General features: G+C 42.9%; 1 protein-coding gene across 1 annotated transcript in view; it reads left to right on the top strand.

Moving 5' to 3' along the window:
• LOC123746991 (uncharacterized) overlaps positions 1–12,350 on the top strand; it is a 182,307-nt gene extending 169,957 nt beyond the window's left edge. The window contains exons 15-16 of the mRNA XM_069317267.1: positions 1,399–1,457; positions 11,110–12,350. Coding sequence (XP_069173368.1) covers positions 1,399–1,457; positions 11,110–11,586 — 536 coding nt within the window. The 3' untranslated portion in view covers positions 11,587–12,350. The remainder of the gene's footprint in view (positions 1–1,398; positions 1,458–11,109) is intronic.
• Positions 12,351–15,424: the final 3,074 nt, after the last annotated feature.

Here is a 15,424-nt window from a genome sequence, read left to right as displayed (position 1 = left end):
ACAGAATATGCGGTCATATTCAATGAAACATATATATATATATATATATATATATATATATATATATATATATATATATATATATATATATATATATGTAGTGTTAAAAACAAAGTGCACTAGTGATTTCCCCGAGTGTTTGATAGTGTGTAACAAGTGTGACAGCGGCCTCCCTCGTGTGCCCCCCCCCCTCCACCACCCCCGCCCGCCATCTTCCCCCACCCCGCTACCTGCGCCCGACCCAGCCAGCCGCCCATCAACACACAGCCTACCCACACACGGTGCCCAGGCCATGCCCAACTCCCCCAGGAGGGTAATGCTTGCCGTGTTACTCTCCATCTGGGAACGAGAGGGTGCACTCAGCGGGCAGCCAGGCGTCATCACATCTAGGCATGGCACATGTCGCACCTGACACACAGCCTCTTTCCAGCCAAGAAGATGGCCACCCAAGAGGAAACTGTCAAGTGTGTGACAGACGGTATCGTCTCAATTCAAATGGAACTGTCCGCTATCATTCTCTCAATTCAGGTGGTTGTCTAGGGTCTAGGCGCCTGCCCCGGGGCAGTGACGATGGACAACCTGCTGCAGGAGCGAGGAACAATACCTCCCTCAACTTCATTTCAGCAGATAATCTGCTTGAAGCAATCAAAGCGACGTCCACCAGGACCTTGCCCCACATCCTTGTGGGGCAAGGATATATATATATATATATATATATATATATATATATATATATATATATATATATATATATATATATATATATATATATATATATATATATATATATATATATATATAGACATATGTCGTACTTAGTAGCCATAGTAGGCTGAGAAGTGCGTTCTGGCTACTAGGTACGACATATATATATATATATATATTACTGACCACTGTATCATGGTAATAATATTTCATTCACTTCAACTATGAGAGCTTCGAACCACTGACTACCAGAGAAGCAGTACGTAGTCCTTCCAAATGAGCCTTGAACACCCACAATAAGGAAGGCTCCCAGAGATACCCCAACTGGTATACGGTGATTTAGACCTTCCTTAGGGTGCCACTTAAGCATGAAGGTGTTAGGTGATACACGTACAAGTCCTGGTCCTTGTCCTCCCTTCAGTAGGGCACTGGACTGACCTTGGATCCTCTTTATCACTCCCGATGAACTCAATATTCACTCTATACAGTTGAATGAAGCTAACCCCAAGCGTCTGGCCTCATCCCTCAAACAGACAGACAGACAGACGGATATTCACTCCTACAGACACAGGTCATTTATAAAAATGTTGAATAACAAAATAGTATAAATTATAACTAGCACTTCCAATTGAAAATATGACATTCTTAAATGGATTATTCCTTAGAGTGTAATATAGCATTAATCCTTTCCAGGGAGCAGCAACGAGACTACCACGGGCAAAACTGACTCTGTTCCGCTGCCACACACCCAGGTTTGTATATGATAGCTGCTGAGAGACATTACGTTGTTGCTCCTGCTGAGAGACATTACGTTGTTCCTCCTGCTGAGAGATATGACGTTGTTCTTCCTGCTGAGAGACATTACGTTGTTCTTCCTGCTGAGAGATATGACGTTGTTCTTCCTGCTGAGAGACATTACGTTGTTCTTCCTGCTGAGAGACATTACGTTGTTCCTCCTGCTGAGAGACATTACGTTGTTCCTCCTGCTGAGAGATATGACGTTGTTCTTCCTGCTGAGAGACATTACGTTATTCTTCCTGCTGAGAGATATGACGTTGTTCTTCCTGCTGAGAGACATTACGTTGTTCTTCCTGCTGAGAGACATTACGTTGTTCCTCCTGCTGAGAGACATTACGTTGTTCCTCCTGCTGAGAGATATGACGTTGTTCCTCCTGCTGAGAGACATTACGTTGTTCCTCCTGCTGAGACTCCTCCGTGTATATAGCTGTACCTATCATGGACACGTAACACGTAAATATATACGTGAGGCTTCTCTGGAACACGAAGGTTAGGTACAATCATATGTTGTACCATCACCGTGTGGCACATGTTGTACCATCACCGTGTGGCACATGTTGTACCATCACCGTGTGGCACATGTTGTACCATCACCGTGTGGCACATGTTGTACCATCACCGTGTGGCACATGTTGTACCACCACCGTGTGGCACATGTTGTACCATCACCGTGTGGCACATGTTGTACCATCACCGTGTGGCACATGTTGTACCATCACCGTGTGGCACATGTTGTACCATCACCGTGTGGCACATGTTGTACCATCACCGTGTGGCACATGTTGTACCATCACCGTGTGGCACATGTTGTACCATCACCGTGTGGCACATGTTGTACCACCACCGTGTGGCACATGTTGTACCACCACCGTGTGGCACATGTTGTACCACCACCGTGTGGCACATGTTGTACCACCACCGTGTGGCACATGTTGTACCACCACCGTGTGGCACATGTTGTACCACCACCGTGTGGCACATGTTGTACCACCACCGTGTGGCACATGTTGTACCACCACCGTGTGGCACATGTTGTACCACCACCGTGTGGCACATGTTGTACCATCACCGTGTGGCACATGTTGTACCATCACCGTGTGGCACATGTTGTACCATCACCGTGTGGCACATGTTGTACCATCACCGTGTGGCACATGTTGTACCATCACCGTGTGGCACATGTTGTACCATCACCGTGTGGCACATGTTGTACCATCACCGTGTGGCACATGTTGTACCATCACCGTGTGGCACATGTTGTACCATCACCGTGTGGCACATGTTGTACCATCACCGTGTGGCACATGTTGTACCATCACCGTGTGGCACATGTTGTACCATCACCGTGTGGCACATGTTGTACCATCACCGTGTGGCACATGTTGTACCATCACCGTGTGGCACATGTTGTACCATCACCGTGTGGCACATGTTGTACCATCACCGTGGAGCACATGTTGTACCATCACCGTGTGGCACATGTTGTACCATCACCATGGAGCACATGTTGCTCTATTACTTGTACATCACAGTGTGGTACATGTTGTATCATCGCAGCATAGCTCATGTTGTACTATCACAATGTGGCATGTGTTGTACAATTACAATGTGACACATGTTGTACAATTACAATGTGACACATGTTGTACAATTACAATGTGACACATGTTGTACAATTACAATGTGACACATGTTGTACAATTACAATGTGACACATGTTGTACAATTACAATGTGACACATGTTGTACAATTACAATGTGACACATGTTGTACAATTACAATGTGACACATGTTGTACAATTACAATGTGACACATGTTGTACAATTACAATGTGACACATGTTGTACAATTACAATGTGACACATGTTGTACAATTACAATGTGACACATGTTGTACAATTACAATGTGACACATGTTGTACAATTACAATGTGACACATGTTGTACAATTACAATGTGACACATGTTGTACAATTACAATGTGACACATGTTGTACAATTACAATGTGACACATGTTGTACAATTACAATGTGGCACATGTTGTACAATTACAAAGTGGCATTTGTTTTACTTTTCGGGGAGTGGGGGGGGGGGGGGGCGGGGATTTTTATGGCGGATCTCATTGAAACTCTTTAAATACTGAACAATTTGAAGGATGTTGATCCGGAAAATTTCTTCAGAAGTTCAGATGTAACACAAACAAGGAGCAACGGTTTTCACTCTCAACAAGTCACAATGAAGGCCTGGGAACAGATGTTTTTTTTCACCCATAACGTTATGAACCCATGGAACAAGCTACCCACCGAAGCCGTTACTAGCAAAACTGTTAAATTGTCAAATCCAACTTGAAAAGATCATCAGGATCTTAGGCAAGACGCCGGCTTCCTGTCCTTCTCGAATTGACCTCAGATAAGTCCATTCAATTTAGCTCAAGTAAATTCATGTAACTACCACGTGCTTATTTACAGCTAGGTGAAAAGAGCATTAGGTGAAAGAAAAAAAGCCCAACCATTTCTGTCCAGTCCGGGCATCGAACTTGTGATATGCGTTTCTGCGTCGAGAACGTGGAGCTTTGTACTATAGGACCCATATGATAATTTTACATAATTTTTAATGTTCTCTCTCTTGATCATCTTGAGCTATTTTATGTTTTCTGAATTTATTTCCCGTCGTATATGTTATATCGTCTATACATTTGCTAATGTGTAGACTAAAACCAAGTGGTTATAGTCCAACCACTTGGGCTGAATGGTAGAGCGACGGTCTCTCTTCATGCAAGTCGGCGTTCAATCCCCGACCGTTCAAGTGGTTGGGCTTTTTCACTTTACTTTTCCAACCCCCCCCAACCCCCATGTCTCATACCAAATCCTTATCCTGATCCCTTCCAAGTGTTATATAGTCGTAAGGGCTTGGCGCTTTCCCCTGAAACTTCCCTCCCTTTGTTCATTTTAGATTGTAAACTGTATATATGATGATGGTAACTATGATGGTAAACAAGAGAGGCGTCAGGACAGAGCCTTGCGGCACTCCACTTACAATGATTCCCACCCGGACTTACGACCACACGTGCCTACTCCCTGTTGTGTTTACAACCCTGGCTGTAGTTTACCTTAGGATAACCCCTTACACACCATCTGCCCTCTACTGTCTAGTGAGCCTCTCCTCACGCAAGTAGCAAGACTTTTACTGAGGTCGAGGAATATCGCAATACTTTCCACTATCGTAAGGTAGACACATAAGAGAGGAATGAGAGAAAGATTCCAACCCTACTCCTTAATTTTTGGTATATATATATTTGAAGAAGAAACCTTCAGGATTTGTTGGTGTCTGGCCTGCTATATGTACTTCATAACTGGGTTTAGCTCTCATTATTTCGTTTTTAACAATTTCTGCTAGTTTGACAAAGTTTTGTTGTAGCACCAATGACTCCCAGTAAGGGTCAAACTCTCTATTGGTGGTAATTTTGATATTTCAGTGAGAAATTGAGAGAAGATCTGGCCGAATTGGTCAGTCTTCAGTCATAACATTTGGCCAATGTTATGACTAAAAATTAAGAAATGTTAGCAGGAAGATTACATTCAATATGGATTTCGTAAATTATGATGGATAACAAAGACCAACCTCAATGCGTAATACGTCGCAAAGTCTCACCAATAATTCGACAAAACCACTTCATCTTATGCATCATCTATTAAACTTCACTATGGGCTAGAAGTAAGAATCACACATTTTACTAATGTGAAATATGATGGTTTGAAGATAAATGGGTCAATGGCAGTGGACCAATCCAAAAGATTTCAATGGCTACCACACATGAATAATATGTAGTTAATCTGCATATTGCCAGAAACAAACCCCAGATCATGCGCATGTATTATAGTGCAATACTTGTCATCGACGACGGTGCAAGTAACGAACTCAAGTACTCAAGTTTCGTATAATATAATATTGCAAGAAACATTACTACGTGTTTGTGTAGGGATCCTTTCATTCGCCATGTAGACGATATTCCTGCAAAGCTCCGAAGATTTTGTTGCAACTCATTCACATCTCAGGTAAAGATGAATGCCAATTTCCAAGTTGAGATCTGAGAGTAAAGATCTGAGTAAAAACTTTTCCCATTTAACTTGGCAAGAACGTTCGTCGTGTGCTCATCCCATTTCCTTCAAGACATCTGTGAAAGTCTACCTTTTCTTTCATTCTGTTAAGCAAGTCAAACACTGGAAACATGCTTCAGGTTGAGTGTGATGTATGGTGTGCTCTGGCAGCAGCAGTTGCACAACGCATAACAAACCTGCACTCATGAACACAGGTGCTGGGGATGGCACTGAGCTTCAGAGACAGTGTTAATGCACAGTTCATGACAGTGGTTGCAACGGGAGTATTTGTATTTCTTTCAAATAAACACTGAAATTCATTAATTCACCTCAGTGTTATATTTACAAATCATACCATTCTTTAAAAAAAATTCCTTTGTGTCATTATTCACTAATATAGTTTTTATTAGTGATGTACGATCAATGTAAAGTGAACATTGAAAATCTAAGGAAACACCATACCTTGCGGTTACCTTGAGTTGATTCCGGGGTTCAAGGTCCCAGCGGCCCAGTCTCTGACCCTCTTGGTTGATGGTCTGGTCAACCAGGCTGTTGGACGCGGCTGCTCGCAGCCTGATATTGGATGCGGCTATTCGCAGCCTGACGTATGAATGACAGCCTGGTTGATCAGGTATCCTTTGGAAGTGTTTATCCAGTTCTCTCTTGAACACAGTGAGGGGACGGCCAGTTATCTCCATTATGTGTAGTGGAAGCGCGTTGAACAGTCTTAGGCCTGTGATGTTGATAGAGTTCTCCCTCAGAGCACCTATTGCACCTTTGCTTTTCAATAGGGTGTATTCTGCACATCCTGCCATGGCTTCTGGTCTCATGTGGTATTATTTCTGTGTGCAGGTTTGGGACCAGCCCCTCTGATATTTTCCACGTGTAAATTATTATATCTCCCGCCTGCGCTCAAGAGTATACAGATTTAGGCATATTACTCGGCCCCAGTAATTTAGAGGGTTTATTGAGTGGGTACTAGCAGTAAAGGATCTCTGTACACTCTCCTGGTCAGCAATTTCTCCAGCTTTGAAAGTGGCTGTCATTGTGCAACAGTATTCCATTCTAGAGGGCACTAGCATCTTCAAAAGGATCATCATTGGTATAGCATCTCTAGTTTGATAAGTTCTTGTTATCAAACCTGTCTTTTTTTTTGCAGTCGAGAACTTTATTATGTTCTTTAAAGTAAAGGACTTCTTCCATGATTACACCCAAATCTATTTCATTGATTTTACGTTATAAGATATGGATTGACTGCGTTTTGTACGTGATTTCCGTTTTTCAATTTTCAATTTTCCATAGTGCAGGAGCTGGAACTTATTTTCATTATAAACTATATTATTTCCTGTGGCCGATTGAAAGACCTGATTTACATAAGTTTGGAGGTTTGCTGTCCCTTTATGTTGTCTTCTCACAAAAATCCATGTCATCTGCTATGAATGATACGGTATTATAGTTTGCGTCATTGTCTATGTCCGCCATGAAAATGAGAAAGAGTACTGGAGCATGAACAGTACCCTGTGGGACTGAGCATTTCATGGTTGATGGTCCGGAATTTACCTTGTTGATGTTGGACTATCACACACTGGGTTCTGTTAGTTAGGAAATTGTGGATCTATCTTCCTATATTATCGGTGATAGATCTCACACGAATGTGAGATCCAACTGAAAGCATGTAATAGGTGTAACAAAGGTCAGCATCACGCAGAATTGTGCAGGGAAACCAAAAATAGTCTCCAAACCACTAGGTGGAATTCCTACCACAGTACAGTACTGCAAGGTGTGACAGTACTGCAAGGTGTGACAGTACTGCAAGGTGTGACAGTACTGCAAGGTGTGACAGTACTGCAAGGTGTGACAGTACTGCAAGGTGTGACAGAAAATCAGTGCCCTATCTACAAAGTCCAAAAATAATGCGACTTTGCTTACTGCTTAACTTACTATCAATACTAAGAGGGGCCAGGGTCAAAACCCGAGGGTTGCTTGACCAAGGGTCACAGAGAACATTTGTCACACAAAAGGTGGCAGATGATCTACAATTACAGCCTGTAACACAGGTGACATTAGATATATCGGGGCTCCTAGCTGATACAGGACCTCAAATCTCCAGGTGGTACAGCCATCAGTACGTTTGGGCAGCTACGACTGTCAAGTGCAAGCCATTGTGGTATACACAATTCCAATGGACCTACATGTACAAGGTATGGGAGCTACTGCCAAATTCCTGAGAAATAGGGGAATAAAATTGGCAGATAAAATTAAGTCTGATCACCTCACCGATGGAGGAATCATTGTAGGTCCAGACTATTATTACAAATTTATTAGCCCAACTAGATATCAGGGAATAAACCTGTTAAATTATGCAGGAAGCAAATTACTTACTGACCCAGTATTAAGCCTGAGGAAGCCTATGCCTGCAGACAAACATTCAAATAGAAATTTAAATTTGTCAGCTGATTATATAACTCCAATAGAAATATACAAGGAAGAACACAGCTGACTATGACAACAGACTTTGATCTTGATATCATCCTTTAAAGCTGAAGATGAGTTCATGAGGCATCAGTGGCAAATCAGTGAACAGTAGCCTAAACAGCTACAAGTCACTGCAATCAATGTCACTGAACTCACTGCAGTCTCAGAGCCATACTTGACTTTAATGATTGAGTACATTCAATTCTCTAAATTAACTAACCAAATTAAAACCCAATTTGTCAGCCAAACAAGCTGTAGCAAATGAGCAAAAGGGAGCATAGTTGACTAATAAATCCGACAACTGATTTGATACATTTATTATTAGTTGACGAGATGTATTTCATTGGCCTCAGTGGCTACACGTCACTGCTAGTAATGTCACTGATCCCGCTGCAGTCTCAGAATCATACTTAACTGTAGTAATTAATCACATTCAGTCTTCTGGTTTAAATAACATTTAATTAGAATAGAAACTTTGCCTCACAAGATTTAGCAGAGAAATAAAATCACCAAAAGCCTTCCAACATGTGCAATGTTTTTTGTATTTTATATACAAGAGTTCTTTCATTCTTGTACAGCCACTAGCACGCGTTTCGGGCAAGTCCTTAAACCTAATATTTTCCCCCGAATACAATCCGCTAAATCGATTAACAACCAGGTACCAATTTTACTGTTGGGTAAACAGAGGCTACAGTTAAGGATTGGCACCCAATAAATCCTCCCGGCCAGGATACGAACCTAGGCCAAAGCGCTTGCAAAATGCCAGGCAAATGTCTTACCTCTACTCCACGGGGGACTCTAGCACGGGACATCCGTCCGGTTCGAACCGACGCACAAATGTTCCACTTACTAACTACTAATATCAAATGTAATTGTATCTTGTAATTCTGAGGAGGAGTATTAGTGTTCGTCAGTTAAAAATATTGCTCTCCGACCCGTATTCCCCCCCCCCCCCACCAGTATCATGTCGGCATTTTCGACACCAAATTACTATCCTGGCATACCAAGCAAAAACGGTTATGTCAGGAACATACTAACTATACTTTATTTCAGAGAATGAACTTCATGGCTGTACAGAGAAAATGAGATGTTTGCCATGTCATCAAATATTCATTTACGTATAACACGTATCTTTAAATCTGCCAGCCTGGGGATTAAATATGACAAAAAAATATTCTCCAGGACTGAATTTAATTAAATAACCAGCAAATACATAGTCTACCTTCTTAAGTCGATAATGACTAATTAGGAACCAACGAGAGGGATGCGTCTCGAGCCGAGAAGGAGCAGACGCCTTGAAAATTTAACATCAACAAAGTCTCGCCTAGAGCACGCTTGAAGCTCTGCTATTATTTCCCTCTAGACACAGTGTTATGGGATGTACAAACCTCCCATCATCAACAAAAAGGGAAGTGTTCTCTAGCCGATAACATAATAAATCTAGCTATTTCTGGCCAGTAAGATTTAGGGTAGGCTACTGAGGACATGAGGCGAGCCACCCGAGAGGGTAAATATCATTCATTAATTAGAATAATCATTTCCCCTCAGATAGCCGTCATATATTAGTTATGATTGATACTATGTGCCGCTTTTGAAAGGTGTCATTAAGGGAAAGAAGAAATAGCAGTAATGATCTTGACCAACACGTGATCCGTGACGCCAGTAGCCTCACCTACGAGGAGACTTGGTTTGTTGGATCTTCTGTGTTCATATCTGGTTGACCACGCCAATAACAATTATTCAGATTAGCTGTGTTTGTTTAATTTAATTTACTAATCATTGGTATTCAAACTCCTCTCACATTTGAAGTAAATGTCTACCAATCGATTAAATTTCGATTGATAGGCTATATAATTAATAAACCCACCCAGGTTGTGTAGGAAACTACTTGTGGGAAAAATAAACATACAGTCCACATCATCATCATACAGTCCGCTATCAAGTAAATCAATTAACGAAAAATAAATTTATATAAATAAATTAATATAAATTGAAATCAGTAAATAAATCCCATGAGTCAGTTTTCCCAGGACACACACTAACAGTGCCACATGTCATCAGACACACACATCTAACAGTGCCACCTGTCAACAGACACACACCTAAGAGTGCCACCTATCATCTAACACACATATAACAGTGCCATCTGCCAACAGACACACACACAGCTAACAGTGCCACTTGTCATCAGACACACACCTAACAGTGCCACATGTCATCAGACACACACCTAACAGTGCCATCTGTCAACAGACACACACACCTAACAGTGCCACTTGTCATCAGACACACACCTAACAGTGCCACCTGTCATCAGACACACACCTAACAGTGCCACCTGTCATCAGACACACACCTAACAGTGCCATCTGTCAACAGACACACACATCTAACAGTGCCACTTGTCATCAGACACACACCTAACAGTGCCACCTGTCATCAGACACACCTAACAGTGCCACATGTCATCAGACACACACCTAACAGTGCCATCTGTCAACAGACACACACACACCTAACAGTGCCACTTGTCAGCAGACACAGACCTAACTTTGCCACCTATCATCAGACACACACACCTAACAGTGCCACTTGTCATGCAGACACACATCTAACAGTGCCACTTGTCATCAGACACACACACCTAACAGTGCCACGTGTCATGCAGACACACCTGTCATTAAAGTTCAGATTCATAGTGAGTAAGAGGCTTGGAAATATTGGGTCAGCACAAATTAATTATAGTTTTGAGACCACTAAAGTGTAAGGGTCAACTTGAATGGACTTGCAGGTATTTGTCGAGTTCATCGTCTTGGAGGGGAATGTTCCTGTATAATAGAATATATATATATATATATATATATATATATATATATATATATATATATATATATATATATATATATATATATATATATATATATATATATATTCATCTAAATCCCATAAAGAACAATAATAACAATTTGTTTGGTTTAAACATTAATTCCATGTAATTTCTTATTAACCTTCAATGTTATAAAATTTCCAGATTAATGATGAGGTGGTGAGAAGTGAAAACATCTACGAGAACGTGTATCCAGAAACTGCTGATGGAAATATTTCAGCGAAAGTTTCATATGCACAGGACGCTGCTGAACACATCTGCGTGTCCATAAACCCAGAAAATGCTTGTGGACGTTTTTCTGCGAAAGTTGAATATTTAGAGGACGATGATGAACACATCTACGAGACCGTGGACCAAGACAATACATATGAAAATATTTCAGCGAAAGTTTTATATGCACAGGACGCTGCTGAACACATCTGCGAGACCATAGACCCAGAAAATTCCTGTGGAAGTTTGCCTGCGAAAGTTCAATGTGTAGAGGACGACGACGAACACATCTATGAGACCGTGGACCAAGACAATACTTATGAAAATATTATAAAGAATGTTCCATCTGCAGATGTTGATGATTACCTGGAACCCTGCACGGTGTCCCTCCCAGGGACCACCCAACCGTGATGCCCCCGACACTGGTGTCCCTCCCAGGGACCACCCAACCGTGATGCCCCCGACACACTGGTGACCCTCCCAGGGACCACCCAACCGTGATGCCCCCGACACACTGGTGACCCTCCCAGGGACCACCCAACCATGATGCCCCCGACACACTGGTGTCCCTCCCAGGGACCACCCAACCGTGATGCCCCCGACACACTGGTGACCCTCCCAGGGACCACCCAACCATGATGCCCCCGACACTGGTGTCCCTAACTACAAGGACATCAGAATTATGAAGGATCACAGCAGTCCTGTGGGGCCTATGCTTTTCGGGTCCTCTCACCCATCTATCTGTTCAATATATTGCTGAAACTGTTTGTCCCAATATGGATAGCAACAGCCCGATCCATTCATCTGTTGCAATATTCCCAACCCACTACTTTCCTATATCACTCTTAAAAATATATTTGTCCAGTGTGTTCCCATTATTACCGGGTATGACCTGTTCCCTCAGTTCCAGGTCGCTGTTCGTATCCCCCTTGTGTATCTCTGCAAACTACTAGAGAATCTTGATCATGTTTCTCCGTGGCTTGCCTCTTTCAAGCGGGTGCATGTTATGACCTAGCCTAACCGGTTCAGACTGGATACACTCTCAAAGGTATGACCACTATCAGAGGTCATATCTTTTCATATGGTCAAGGTTTCTTTATTACCAATTATAACATGCTGTAGTATTTAAATTTATGCATATCTTTATTGAAATATCATTAAATACACATGTAGTGTATTGTATTATTATTATCATATTATATGTTATATTTCATGATGTGTTGAGTGTTTAACTGAGATAGTTAAGATTCCAGTGTCAGCCACCAGAGGGAGAGGTTGTCCCATCCTGCTCTTGCCAGTTGTTGGTGTGCCTAACTAGCGGCTGGTCGTTGACGTGGTGTTGTCTTCCCCATCCGGCGTGTGCTGTGATGGGGGGGCCCCATTACCACTATGTTGCAGGCTCAGTCTGTTGGACTGGTGTTCTCCAGCAAGGTGAACTACCCTACAGTGGAGCTGACGCTGTGTGATGTGCTGAGTCTGGATGTGGCTGCTGTTTATAAGGCGGAGCTGTTAACTACCCATCGAACAGTGGTGAAGTTGGCTACTGAAAAGGATTACCGGGTGTTTCTGCGCCAGTTTGAAGGGCGGACATTCCAATTGCCGGGGGCCGCTTGGTCAGTTGTTCTCTCTGACTGCAGTGGCGTTTCGACGTACGTCAGCGTTCACGGCGGTCCTATAGAATTCTCGGAGGTGTTACTGCGGAGGTACTTTGGAATACAGGCATGCGTAAAGGGTGAAGATAGGGAGAGTTAAAGGTAGAGTCGATTACCCCCACCCCCCCTATGTTACAATAAATTGATAACTATGTTTGTTATCAATTAATCATTTTTTATTGATATATACAATAGTTCTAACATTCTTGTACGTGAAGCGTTTCGGGCAAGTCCTCAATCCTATGTTCCCTGGAATACGACCCCCACGAAGAATCATTTAACAATCAGGTACCCATTCTACTGTTAAGCAGAGGCTACAGTTAAGGATTTGAGCCCAGTAAATCCTTCTCGGCCAGATACGAACCCAGGACAAATCGCTCGTGGAACACCAAGCGAACGTCTAAACCACTACAGCACGGGGGCTAAATTATTAATTTACTCACTTAAATATTTACTTGTCAATATTAGCTACTATAGTCTTATTTGTGTTACAATATTCCAACATTGTTAATGGACTTGTAGTGACTTCATTACTCCCTCCAACATAGCGGAGTTGAGTGAAAACGGCAGAGAAGAAACCAACCAGCGGGAGATCAACATGCAGAAAACCACGAGACCAGACGCGCTCTCACAACCTCCTTGGGTTTGTACAGCTGTAGAATATATGTGTGTGGATCAGAGCCTTGTGTTTACTAAATCCTTGTCTGATGGATATTAGGGCACTAAAGTCGTAACCCCGGAGTCGATTTCACATCAGTATTTCCCAAAAAAACAAACAAACCATGTAAAAATTAAAGAAACTATTCAAAACAAACCAAACCATGGCCCCCACCATAGTAAACAAACCATAGCGCCCACGTTTACGCTACCAGCATATCTTTCGTCTGATCCAGAGGCATGGTTTGCACAGGTAGAGGCCTGCTTTGACGCTTACAAGGTAACCGACGACGCATAGCAGTATACACTCATTGTGACAGCATTGCTTCTGGACACCATTCAAGAGGTACAAGCTGTGGTTATAACAGCGGCAACCACACACGGATTCGCCGCCATGAAGACTGCTCTCCTCGCTGCAGCCACGGTATGTAGAAGCCGCCAGCGTGACCTGCTCCTCACCAGTAGTAGCTATTGCAGCCTCGGGGATCGGACACTATCCCAAATGCTTCAGCAAATGGAGCTCTTACTACGGCCGGCGAGTGGAGCATGTGACAATGACCGGTTCCGGGTTCTGTTCCTACAGTGCTTTGCCCTTACACATTCGCATGCTTCTCCTTGCCCAGAACGACAACGTGACACCAGAGAGTCTTACGAAAAATTGTAGACTGAATCCATAGTGCACCAGGCGACTCACTCTGGTCAGGAAATACCTTGCCTCTGACCACTCAATAGTGACGACCCAAATGAACAGCCAACTTCTCAGTGCTATTCAGAGCCGCCAACATTCCCAGTGCAAGTCCCGCAGCCCGTCCCTGACGGCTGACTCCAACCCATACTACTGCTGTACCATCGCAGGTCTGAGGCTAGAGCCCGGAACTGCCGTCAGCCGTGTGCTTCGGGAAACAGCTCTGGCGGGGGTCTGTTGACGACCAGCAACCCTGCCGCCTTGGATGCTTCACTTTTATATATGGTTGATCGTACCTCCCGACGCCGTTACCTGGTTGACACGGGTGCTTCAGTTTCTATTTTCCCCCCTCCAGCGCACAAGCCACCTCGCACTCCACACCACGACATGGATACTGCCAATGGGTCTGTCGGACCTACATACCTACCCTGGGTATGTATCCTCGGAACCCCATAACTACCCTGGGGGCAGTAGTGGACCATACCCATCCTGTGGGCATTAATGGACCTCTATACCTATCCAAAAGATAGTAGTGGACCCCCATACCAATCCTTTTGAGTGATAGAGGACCCCATAAACATGGTGTGAATGTTGAATCTGTCCTGTTTGAAGTAGTGTTCCCCATAGACATTCCACTGTAACATTGTTTTCTATGAACATTTCTACATTCCATTCTCTTTAGATTTTGGAAACCCACACTATTGTATATAATATTGATTGGTGGAAGCTCAATTATTATATGAAATAATTTATAGTGTTTATTATAATTTTCTGAAAACTACCAAGATTTCTCAAAACAAAACTACGAGCCTTCAGTAGGATGTAGCTGATCTATAATATTCGAATAGCATGGAAAATAGTACGTAAATTTCAAAATTTACTGGTACTGGAAAAATACAACTGTCGTTAAAATTGGAGCAATACGTCTATTCTGCTAACCACAGCGATGGGATGGATACCATGGGACATACTATAGTTCTTGAGAAAGGGTTGGTGCCTGGTGGTAGGTTGTAACTGGAAATCTACCACAGAGGAATTATGAACATTAGAACTATAAGTATTAGTTACATAGGTACTATGTTATTGTGGAGGGAACCACATTCAATGTGCTCGCCAGCGGGAATATCTCTTATGCTAGGTGCCCCTGATTGGTAGACGGCGGCCCTGCTCATTGTGTCTGCGCACACCCACTCGCATGCCCGGAGGAGGGAGAGAGACAGAAGAACCGCACATGACTGCAAGGAGACATGTTACT

Source organism: Procambarus clarkii, chromosome 87 (assembly GCF_040958095.1).
Source record: "Procambarus clarkii isolate CNS0578487 chromosome 87, FALCON_Pclarkii_2.0, whole genome shotgun sequence".
NCBI classification, from domain to species: Eukaryota; Metazoa; Arthropoda; class Malacostraca; order Decapoda; family Cambaridae; genus Procambarus; species Procambarus clarkii.
The sequence above is the reverse complement of the archived record's forward strand: the minus strand, read 5'-3'. Positions and strand labels throughout refer to the sequence as shown.